Genomic DNA, 11,732 nt, shown 5'->3' on the forward strand with positions numbered 1-11,732 from the left:
TGTTTTTTAACCCTTTTAGCCTAACCCAGAGACTCTCCACACTTCCGTCTCCTATGTCCATCTCCACCTCAGCCCAAGTGTGTACGTTTTTAATATATAAGGCAACACCTCCTCCCTTTTTCCCCTGTCTATCCTTCCTGAGCAAACTATACCCATCCACACCAACATTCCAGTCATGTGTATTATCCCACCAAGTTTCAGTAATGCCAATAATGTCATAGTTGTATTTATTTATTAGCACTTCCAGTTCTTCCTGCTTATTACCCATACTTCTTGCATTTGTATATAGGCATCTAAGATACTGGTTTGATCTTGCCTCCCAGCTTTGCCCTGACCCTCCTTCCTCTCTGCCATTATAGCCCGTGCTCCCTCCTGTTTCCAACCCATCTCCCATGTCTTGTTCCCCACTTACCTGTGGGCTTTAGATCCATTATAAATGCTGGACGAAAAGTGGTGTGTGGGGTGGAGGTTGACAGTTTGCCAACCCCCACCCCACACACATAATAATCTCACAACCCTCTAAGGGGTCCCAACCCCCAGTCTGAGAACCCCTGAGTTAGGGCTAACTTCCAGCGCACCAACTTTGGTCCACTGAGTTCCAGTTCCACACTTCTCCAGTTTACCTGGCGTAATTTTAACTCAGTTCTTGAGATGTATTAGTGCAATAGTTCTCAACCAGGGGTACCCGCACAGGTCTTGATGGGCAGGCCTGGTGTCCCTAACATCTGTTTTCCAGATGCTGGGAATGGGTGACAGGGGATGGATCACTTGATGATTCCCTGTTCTGTTCATTCCCTCTGGGGCACTTGGCATTGGCCACTGTCGGCAGACAGTATACTGGGCTAGATGGACCTTTGGTCTGACCCAGTGTGACTGTTCTTATGTCTTCCAGGGGCCATATCAACGTACCTAGACATTTGCCTAGTTTTACAAAACAGGCTATGTAAAAAGCACTAGCAAAGTCAGTACAATTAAAATTTCATACAGATAATGACTTGTTTCTACTGCTCTATATACTATACGCTGAAATGTGAGGGCAATCTAATCATTTTATTTTTTAGTTATATGATAAAAAGGAGAAAAGAAGCATTTTTCAGTAATATGCAGTGACACTTCTGTATTTTTATGTCTGATTTTTGTAAGCAAGTAGATTTTAAGTGAGGTGAAACTTAAGGGTATGCAAGACACATCAGACTCCTGAAAGGGGTACAGTTGTCTGGAAAGGTTGAGAGGCACCGTATTAGTGGGCCTCAAACTGAATTTATTCAAACAAATCTCCCTTGTGCACCTTTTCCCATCACATTTATTGTTATAGGTTACTGTGGCACTTGGTGAACTTTCACTTTTTACGGTGAAGCTCGCATGCTTGGTAAATCAGCAGGCTCTGCTCACCGCAGAAGCTGGGGATCCTGAGCCCAGAAAACCTGACCCTTCCCTGACTCTCTGCAGAACTCCAGCTGTTATGGAAGCAATTGTAACAATGTACCGGGACTTCATGAAGGGAACAGGTGAGATCTTCCTTCCGTGCCCAGCTGCTGGCCAGGGAGCTGGGTGCCATGGGAGCTGCAAAAACAACAAGGTGTCCGGTGGCACCTTAAAGACTAACAGATTTATTTGGGCGTAAGCTTTGTGGGTAAAAAACCTCACTTCTTCAGATGCATGGAGTCCACGGGAGCTGCCTGAAGGACTCGCCCTGCTTGCTGGCTATCACAGCACTCAGTGGAATACAGTTCCACAGCTCTTGGATTCACACTGGTACTGAGCTATGCTGCAGGACCCCTGTTCTGTGCTCCCGATGCCCTTGGGGTGCCCCCATTACTGAGCCATGCTGTGGAACTCCTGCTCTGCTTTGGGTGTCCTGGGATGCTGCTGCTCTTAGTGCCTCCTGCATGGTATTGTGATGCCATCTGAGGGGCAGGGGATAAGTCCTGGAGTGGAGCCTTCACCCAAAGTGGTTTGTGGCTGCCATGGAGCCTGGTGTGCATTAGGAATTACTGGGGTTCATCAGGTGCTCCCAACCACCTTCCTCCCTGAGCGCCATGTAACCGTGATTGCCCAGGAGGAGCAGGGGGTCTCCAAGGGCCATACTCTGGGTCAGTGGCAGAGTCCAGATCTCCTCACTCAGAGCAGTGCCCTGACTGCAGGCAAAGGGAAGCAGGGGCTCGGACTGGGGAGTGGTTTCATCCTTACCAGCATCCTTTGTGCCTCTCCCTGTAGACCCCCGCATAGCTGAGTACCCACTGATGCAGTCGCCCTTCCTAATGATGGGGATCCTGCTGGGCTATGTCTACTTTGTGCTGTCCCTGGGCCCCCGGCTGATGGCGAACAGGAAGCCCTTTGACCTGAAGAAGTTCATGGTGATCTACAACTTCTTCCTGGTGGGCCTCTCACTCTACATCGTCTATGAGGTGAGGTGCCAGTGGCCGTGCGGTCTATGCCATGCGTTTGGGCCATCAGTCCCTGCCCCTGGACAATCCGAGCTGCCGGGCAGAGGGCACCTGGCTGCCCGGTGACTGAGGCATCCCCCTGTGGTTGCCTTGGGAGCTTCGGCCTGCCCTCTCTCTGAGGGGGAGGGTGGGCATGGGGGTGTGGTATGTGCTAAACCTGGTCTGGCGGTGTCCCCTTGTTGCAGTTCCTGATGGCAGGCTGGCTGACGGGATACACCTGGAGATGTGACCCTGTGGATTTTTCCCAGGACCCCAAGGCCCTTCGGGTAAGTTCTCCCCTCTTGCTGCAAGCAGAATGCAACCCTTAATCACAGGCCCCAGGCAGCGTGCAGCTGCTTCCTTCCTGTTGCTGTAGCCATTGGCCTTGGGGACCTCTGGCCCAAGATGGTGGCTGGGTGTCTCCTGTGGCTTATAAAGCAGCAGTGGGAGCTGAATAAAGAGGCAGTGCCTTCCAGAGATAGGGGTGTGGGTGCCATTATGGGATTGCAGAGACCCAGGAGTCCATCTACTGAACTACAGAGGAAAGTGTCACAGCCCTGACATTTGTTGGCCCTTGCTAGCTGCCTGAAACGAACCTGTCTGGGAGGGTTGGACTACAGGGCAGTGGGGCACCCTGCACCAGGGCAGAGCTGGGTGGGCATTGCCTGATCTGTGACGCACATGCTCTCTCCTTGTTGCAGATGGTCCGTGTAGCTTGGCTTTTTGTCTTCTCCAAGTTAATTGAGCTGATGGACACGGTAAGTGATGGATCTTGGGGGAGTGGTAATCAGGCACCCAGCCCCACTCTGCCTCCCCAGCACTCCAAATTTCCTAGAGTGGTTTGCAAATCCAAATGAGCCTGGCCCAGACCCCAGTGCTGGGCCTCAGCAGTGCTCGTGGAAAAATACAGAGACTAGGAATAATGAGCTTCATGAGAACAGCCACACTGGGTCAGACCAGTGGTTCATCTAGCCCAGTATCCTGTCTTCCGGCAGTGGCCAGTGCCAGGTGCTTCAGAGAGAGTGAATGGAACAGGACAATTTATCGAGTGATCCATCGGCTGTCATCTAGTCCCAGCTTCTGGCAGTCAGAGGTTTAGGGATACCCAGAGCATGGGGTGGTAGCTAGTGATGGAGCTTCCCTATACCTCGTACCAGGTCATTGCCCTGGAGCAGTGACCAGAGATTCCCTTCGTGGGCTTTGGAAATGAATGTGAGGGAGCCAGGACCCATCCAAAAAATAAGCCCAGTCCATGGGAGATGAGCACTTCCTTTCATGCCAGTGCCAGTCTCTCCCCTTCCTGAGCGGGGGCAGGTTGCAGTTTTTCCACCTTCCCTGATGGCTGCGCAGGTATTCACTGATTACTGGGAATTGGCACTGCCCTGGTAAGCATGGCACCATCATCCCTGGTGGCTGCTGAATCAGATGTTAGGATACAGGACAAGAAGCAGTGGGTTCTCCCCAACACATCACCTGAGCTTTGGAAGGACCCTCCCTGCTGCTGGAGCCTCTGCAGTCACTCTAGGTTCTTCTTTGAGTGCTTGCTCATATCAATTCCAATTAGGTGTGTGCGTGCAGTCAGAATTTTTACCTTCCAGTGGGTCGGCTGTGGAGCCTCCTGGAGTAGTACCTTCATGGCATTGGATTTATACCCCGGCCGACCCAGCGGCCCCTCAGTTCCTTCTTACTTCCCGTGATGGTCTTGTGGAGCTTGGCTTTGCTACTCTTCACTCTCCCTAGCATTCCCCTACAGTTTGTTAATAGTTTGTTATAGAGTTTACTGTAATTAGAACTACAACTATTACAGTAGTTGGTATTAGTGGGGGAAAAGAGGTTTTCCCCTCCTTCCCATATTTGATTGGGCTCATGCCCAAAGCTCTAGGCTTTAAGCCCTGCGGATCCTGCTTCAAGCCCATACCAAAAAGTGACCCCCCCCCACAACTCTTGCCTGGAGTGTCTGGTGGAATCTCACCAGGCGGAGAAGTGCAGGATTTGCAAGAGCTTTTGCCAACGGACTAAGACGGAGCAAGACTTTAGTTTTAAGACAGTTCCATATGGAGGTGGCTGTTAGTCCTGAGCCTCCAGGGGCATGCCAAGACCCGGTGCCAAGTGCTTCGGTACGCAGCGCCCCGGCTTCAGCTACAGGAACAGTACCGCGCTCGGACTCTGCGGTCCCCGGCACCACAATCAACTTCTGCAGTCCGACACTGCTCTCTCTCACCTGACCAGAAGTGGCACCAGAAAAGGTTGGCCCACCTCCACCCCTCCCGGATCCGCCTTCAGAACCTCGTCCCCCAGCAGAGTGCCCGGGGACACAGGTGATGGCCTCAGCACTGTTGATTCTGGCCCTGGGGATGGAGCTGAGTCAGTGCAACTGGTCTTCCACCTCACAGCATGGTTGAGGTCCAGTTGCCATTTACACCAGATACCTTTGCAGCGGCAAGGGATCCGATTGCCATGACTGTATCGGCATCCCCTCAACAGACCAAGGCACTACCACCTATCCACGTGGCACCATCCAGGGGCAAACTGGCTCTTATTCACCTGCTGGCACTGTCGGGCAAGTCCCGGCCCCGCTCGCAGTCCCGGCACCAGTCTCGACACCACTCCGTCCGCCGGTCACCATCCAGGAGTAGGTCCCGGTCCCGAAACCGCTCCCAACACCGGTCATTGTTCTTGAGACCCAGGTCCAGGTGCCGGTCCCGGTCCTGACACTGCTCCCCAGTGGAAAACGACGCAGCGCTTAGTCGCGATAGCAGACCTGATGGAAGATCTTCCAGTCTTCTCTCAGCAGATCTCGTCCTGGATCACATCATGTATTTGTCCCTGCTATGACCTGGCCGGGGCCCTGACCCTTGTCTCACTGCTCCCTCCATGAGGGCTCAAGCCTCGTCAGCAGCCTTCCTGACCCAGGTGCCAATCCAGGAGATCTGCAGAGCTGCTACTTGGTCGTCAGTGCATACGTTTGCCTCACGCTATGCCATCGTTAGACAGGCCAGAGACGACGCGGCATTTGGTAGAGCAATCCTACAATCCACAGTACTTCACTCTGACCCCACTGCCCAAGTAAGGTTTGGGAGTCACCTAACTGGAATGGATATGAGCAAGCACTTGAAGAAGAAAAGACAGTTACTCACCTTTGTAACTGTTCTTCGAGATGTGTTGCTCATATCCATTCCAAACCTGCCCTCCTTCCCCTCTGTTGGAGTAGCCGGCAAGAAGGAACTGAAGGGGCGATGGGTTGGCCGGGGTATATATTCAGTGCCATAAAGGCGGCACTCCAGGGGCTCCACAGCTGACCCACTAAGTGTTGCTAGGGTAAAAATTCTCCGACAGCCATGCATGCGGTGTGCACACACCTAATTGGAATGGACATGAGCAACCCATCTTGAAGTACAAGAGTTACAAAGGTGAGTAACCGTCTTTTCCTGAGAGCCCTGGCAGAACCTCTTCACTTTCAATAGCCGTCCTGTCCCACCTGCTCCAGCTTCTGCTGACTCGGCCACCCACCTGCTTCTCTCTGCTTCTAGGTGATCTTCGTCCTGCGCAAGAAGAATGAGCAGATCACCTTCCTGCACCTCTTCCACCATTCTGTCCTCCCTTGGAGCTGGTGGTGGGGTGCTAAGTTTGGCCCAGGTGAGGGCTGGCACACTGAACCACCCTGCGGGGAGGGGAGGGGAGATCTGGTCCCAGTCTCCCAGTGAGAGGCCTACGCCACCCTGCTGGCCTCAGGGCTCTTCTGCCCTTGTTCCCCGTGGGCCCTGCAAGGGAAGATCTTATCACTACCATTGTAGGAGTGCATGCACAGTCTTCCCATGCCTGGCTGTAGCCCCCATTCTCAGCCAGTGGCTGAGTCAAACCCCTTCCCTACCCACCCCTCACACCCATTATTCCCCTTTTGTGGGGGCTGGGAGCCCTGTGTGGGCATGGGGAGGGCTGTAGTGCAGTTTGGCTTGCTGCTTAGGTCATCCATGAGCTTGGGAGCCTATGCCCCTGTCAGGTGGGGGTGGGGGGTGCAGCACCACAGGGTGGGAGTGGCCCACAGCGCTAATTATCTCTTCCCTGCCCGGCAGGGGGAATGGGTTCCTTCCATGCCATGATCAACTCCATGGTGCATGTCGTCATGTATTCCTACTACGGGCTTTCGGCGGCAGGGCCTGCCTTTCAGAAGTACCTGTGGTGGAAGAAGCACATCACAGCTGTCCAGCTGGTGAGTCGGGGCTGCGCAGCAGCCACAAATGCCCCATACACCCCTGGGGCTGGGTGTTCCTGTGGAGGCACAGCATGGGGGCAGGGTCGCTCTGGAAATGATCCATGTCAACCTCTGGCAGGACCAGCACCCTCATTAGGGTTCAGGTGGGGCTGTGTCCATCCCACACTGAGGACCTTAGCAGGCTGTGCCTGTCTGGGTGCTGTGACCAGCTGAGGTCTGCAGCAGCTCCATATACTGTCCTGGAAAGGGCTGGGCCTTCGCCCCCGCCAGGGTCACCCTCGTGGTGCTGTTCTCAGTGTGTGCCCTGTGTGAATGGGCGCTCTCCCATGGGCTAGGGGATGGAGGCGTAGCTGCAGTTGGGATGCTCCTCTCCTCCCCTCCCCCTCAAGTAACTGGTCCCCTCTCTACCTCCTTCTCCTGCTGCGCACACTCCACACTGGCTCCCAGGCGCAGTTCGTGATTGTCTCCATCCACATCTCCCAATACTACTTCATGCCCGGCTGCCAGTACCAGTACCCCATCTTCATTCACCTTATCTGGATTTATGGGACCATCTTCTTCATCCTCTTCTCCAACTTCTGGTACCACTCCTACACCAAGGGCAAGCGGCTGCCCAAGGGGGCCCAGTATCCAGCCCAGCTCCAACACAACGGCATCAGCCTGCACGAGAACAGCGCTGTCACCAACGGCAAAGTGAAAGCCAACTAGAGGGCCAGCCCCTCCCAGAGCCAATGAGAGCCCCGGGGCAGAGGTGGCTGGGACTGTCCCCCTGCTTCTGGGTGTTACTAGCCAAATCAAGTGCCTACAGACTGTTGTATCCCAAGTGCCCGGCCCTGCTCCCTGCTGCCCTGTCTGTCTTCAGGCACGGCCCCTCTGCTCTGGGTAGCTCCTCCCACCATTGTGGGGGAGGCTCCTGCTGCTTCCTGCCACGTGAGCAGAGGAGCAGCCACCTGCGTCGCTGGCAGAGGGGTTACAGCCCTGCTCTGTTGTCTCCAAAGGAACTTCCCCTTAAGTGCCTGTCTGCCCCTTCTGCCAGGGCCCCCTTCCTGCACCAGGAGGCTGCTCCATGGTGAGTAGGACCAAACATGGAGCCCACCCCACCTTTGCCATGTGTTTGGGCCCTATGTGAATGAGGGGAGTCACTCTCCATTTGACTCCAGGTGCTCCCTGTGCCCCTCTGCTCTCAGCACTGCTGCCTGGGAGTGTAAGGCCCTGGGCCTCACTCCCACCTCAAGGACCCTGGGTCCTCCTAATCCACCATCTGTCCTTGCCACTTCGTTGCATTTCATTGTGCTGCTCCTTCCCGGCTCCAGTATGCATAGCGAGGGGTTGCTGGGCCCTGCACTGAGAGCTCTGGCACTCCAGGACAGCTGGATTGGGTGCAGGGTCAGGTCCCACTCTGGTTACTACTTGAATGTGAGGCTGGGCCTACCACCCCTGTGCACTGGCTGACCCTTTTCACCCTGTGCCTTGCACACACATGGGCCATGCTGACACTCGGGGGGGAAAAGCCATTCCCAGAGCGCATGCTCCCGGCCTGCCTGCACCCTTCTTTCTTGGCTGGCTGGGGCGAGTGAGTCCATTCTGGCCATGGCTGCCTATGCCTCTGCTGGCTGCCTGAGAGCTAGCCTCTTCAGGTTATGGCTTGGTCCAGTGTCGGAGCAGCTGCGTTTTTGTCTCCCTCTGCTTAATACCCGTAAACTCAAGACTGGAGCAATAATCTCCCCTGGAATTTGCTCCATTGCTGCCGTGGCATTGGACCAATAGTACGCTGAAGCCCAGCAGCCGTGTGCACAGTGAGAGGAGGTCAGAGCATGGCCTCAGCCCTCTTCCTCCCAGTGGCCCTGCTGTCCCTTGTGCAGGTTCCCAGGACAGCGCCCTTTGTGCCTTGTAAGTGTTTCCACTTGGCATGAGGGGCCTGTTCTTGCATTTGGGAGTAGTGCAGCAGCTGGTCAGTGGGCATCTCCCACTCTGGCTGCAGTCCAAGCCTTGTTGGTGTGCATCCTGTGGGGGAAGTAGGGGACCGTGAGCACCCTTCCCCCCCCCCCCCCAATCCGGGCTGCTCTTGTGTATCTCCAGAAATAAAGACAGAAGGAGAAGCGGCTCTACCCTCTTGTTTTCCAAGATCTTTTTTTAGTGTGAACTCAGTGACCCTTCCCAGCCTTGCCTGAGCTAGATAGAGATGTGACGTGAAAGAAAGAAGTGCCTTTCCCTGGCAGAACATGACAGGGAGACAGCAGGCACCTGCAGTGAACTCGCTTCCTTGAGGGCAGCTGCTCGTGGCTGGGAGGGAGTTAACAAGGCAGCAGATACTAGAATCACTTTCTGCTGGGGAAGGCAGCTGGACTCAGAGCACTCTGGGAAGAACAATGGTAGGGGTGCGAATAGGGTAGTCAACTGTCTAATGGCACAAACGTAAACACCCTTGCCCCATCCCCAGCCCAAGGCCATGCCTCTGTCCTGCCCCTTCTCTGAGGCTCCACCCCCTCACTCACTCCATTTCCCCCTCTCCGTCGCTCACTTTCCCTCACCTTTACTTACTTTCACCAGGCTGGGGCAAGGGGTTGGGGTGTGGGAGGGGGTGTGGGCTCTGGGCTGGGAGGGTGGGGCCGAGAGGTTCGAAGGGTGGGGTTGGGGTGTGGAAGGGGGTGAAGGGTGCAGGCTCTGGCTGCCCGACCCTTACCTCGGGCAGCTCCTGGAAGCGACTGGCATGTCCAGCTCCTAGGCTCGAGGCGGCCAGGCAGCTCTGCATGCTGCCCTTGCCTGCAGGTACCATGCCTGCGGTTCCCAGGTAATGGGAGCTGTATAGTTGGCGCTCAGTCGGGGCAGCGTGCAGAGCCCACTGATTGCCCTGCACCTAGAAGCCAGAGGGATGTGCAGGTCACTTCCAGGAACCATGTGGTGACAGGGCAGGTAGGGAGCCTGCCTTAACCCTACTGTGCCACTAGATTTTAGCAGCCTATTTAAAATCTCCTGGATTTGTTTGTTGTCTCTAGGCTACTCCTGGCCAATCTGGGAGAGTTGACAACCCTAGGTGGGAACCACAGCTGAGAGCAAATACCAGACGGGTGGCTAAAGCCTAAGCAGAGAGCAAAGCGTTTGGGGTGGAGGGTGCAGTCCAGCCGCTGCTGCTCATGGGGGTCCTTCTGTGCAACTGCTAGGGCAGAAATGGGGCAGGAACCAAACCTCCAGCAGATGGGAATGTCTGCCAAGGCGTTTTGGTTTTAGCCCAAAGTTGGGCTGATGTGGAGAGCCAGCAAGCTGCCTGCATGTGCTTCCCCTAGAGTCCACACTCAGGATTGTTCTCCAGCTGCTGGGTGTGTGAGAGGAACCGTTACCGTTCCCAGGGGCAGGATGCTGGCCAGAAATCAGGCATGTGCCACGTGCACTCCCAGTGCCTCCAGACCAGGGACTTCCTCCTCTTCCAGCTTTACGCAAGGGTGGGATGAAGGGGCGTGTTAAAGCAGATCAGATGGATAGTAAGAAGATTCTGGCCCAGGCTCCTACCAGCCACACAGCGCCACTGAGCAGTGGTAAATGGAAGGAACAGAACATGTAACTAGACTGAGGAAATTGTTGAGGCCAGGGATTTAACATGGTTCACAAAGGGATTGGATGCTTAGATGACTATCAGGAATAGCTTTCAGTAGCAGCAGTGATACATTTTGGAAGGGACTAAAACTTGTTTCAGGGTTTAAGATTATCTCCAGCTAGTAGGGACTATCATGGGACTACTCTGCAAGGCAGGTTGTCCCACACATGCTACTGTGGGGTTCTCACAACTTTCCTCTGAAAGTGCTGGCTGTCCTCCCTGTTGGAGGTAAGATAGTGGGCTAGCTGGGCCTTGGGTTTAATCGACTCAGGCAATGCTGAGGTTCCTAGGCTCTCTTCCCCCCCACCTCCAACCACCATGCACTCTATTGCTCATCCACCCTAGGCTAGCAACAAAGGGATTGACAATCTGCTGTGCCCAGCACTCTCGTCCTGTATTGTGGCTGTGACAGTGACCAGTACCTGATAATGACAGGAGAAAGTGCTACTTGGGGCGGGGGGCAGCACAATGATGGACACACACACACACACCCCCCAGTGGAGGCAGGAGTGGTTAGTTCAGCCACTGAAGATGGGAATGCTTGTCCCTGTTTAATGCAACTCTGGATATTCTTATCCATTTAAGGCCTGGTGTTGTGCTAAACTCTTTGCCTCAATCTTGTGGGCAGGTGTCCTACTGCTTGTGGCTTTGTGGATTCTGGATGTGGTCTGTTTACTCCTGGGGAATTTCTGCACCAATGCAGAATTTGTGCAGAATTAATCTTCTGTGCAGAATTTTATTTTTCCCTGGAGAATTGGTGCTGCTGGCTGCCACTAGGGGCCACTGGACCCAGCAGAGCCCAGCTCTCTAGCTCTCAAATATAGGACTCTGGGGGGTGGGAAGAAGCTGGAGGGTTCTGGGTAGCTGTGGTCCCAGCATGTCCTGAAGGAAGGAGGCAGCATGTAGGGAACTCTGCACAAGCCTGGGACCCAGCATCAAGCTGTTTCTCTCTAGATCCCTGGGATCTCAGGGGGTGTCCTGCAGCTGGGTTCTGGGGGGTGTGTGGGTATCTGAGACCTGAGGGGGTAGTGTTTTCCCCCAAGGTGTGCCTAGTTGGCATGTGTGATACACCCATAGTGAGGTGCCCAACAGAAGCGTTGCAGTGAAACAGGAATTGGGTTGTCGTAGGAGTTTCTTTAGCTCTCTACTCCTGTTGAAATTGTTGTCTGTTGTTACAGACATACTTGCTGACAGGTATTTTGAAGTAAATTACCAAAATATCGTAAGCTGGTGTGATTATATTGCGTTGTTTTGACAAAGTATGCAGAGTTTTTACGTTTTTGGTGCAGAATTCCCTCAGCAATATCTGTTAAGATGTGTCCTTGTCTTTGATTCAGGGGAAGGTGAAAGCCTCTTGTGAGCTGTTGAGTCACTTATGTCATCTCTCCAAATGGTTTAGTCCAAATGTTTTTATTCCCTCCTTGAATGGAGCTCTTCCAGGCCTAGCTTTCTGGACCAGGTTGGCTCCCTTCACCTTGTAGTGTGAAGGCAATTGGAGCAC

General features: G+C 54.2%; 1 protein-coding gene across 5 annotated transcripts in view; it reads left to right on the top strand.

Moving 5' to 3' along the window:
• The window catches only part of ELOVL1 (ELOVL fatty acid elongase 1), a 32,970-nt gene extending 24,223 nt beyond the window's left edge, over positions 1-8,747 (top strand). For all 5 annotated transcript variants that reach the window (XM_050961240.1, XM_050961239.1, XM_050961238.1 and 2 more), the window contains exons 3-9: positions 1,316-1,508; positions 2,218-2,408; positions 2,633-2,713; positions 3,128-3,184; positions 5,957-6,062; positions 6,500-6,636; positions 7,087-8,747. In XM_050961240.1, the coding sequence (XP_050817197.1) occupies positions 1,463-1,508; positions 2,218-2,408; positions 2,633-2,713; positions 3,128-3,184; positions 5,957-6,062; positions 6,500-6,636; positions 7,087-7,347 (879 nt within the window). In that variant the 5' untranslated portion in view covers positions 1,316-1,462 and the 3' untranslated portion in view covers positions 7,348-8,747. The remainder of the gene's footprint in view (positions 1-1,315; positions 1,509-2,217; positions 2,409-2,632; positions 2,714-3,127; positions 3,185-5,956; positions 6,063-6,499; positions 6,637-7,086) is intronic.
• The last annotated feature ends 2,985 nt before the right edge of the window (positions 8,748-11,732 follow it).

The sequence above is a fragment of the Gopherus flavomarginatus genome, chromosome 7 (assembly GCF_025201925.1).
Source record: "Gopherus flavomarginatus isolate rGopFla2 chromosome 7, rGopFla2.mat.asm, whole genome shotgun sequence".
NCBI classification, from domain to species: Eukaryota; Metazoa; Chordata; order Testudines; family Testudinidae; genus Gopherus; species Gopherus flavomarginatus.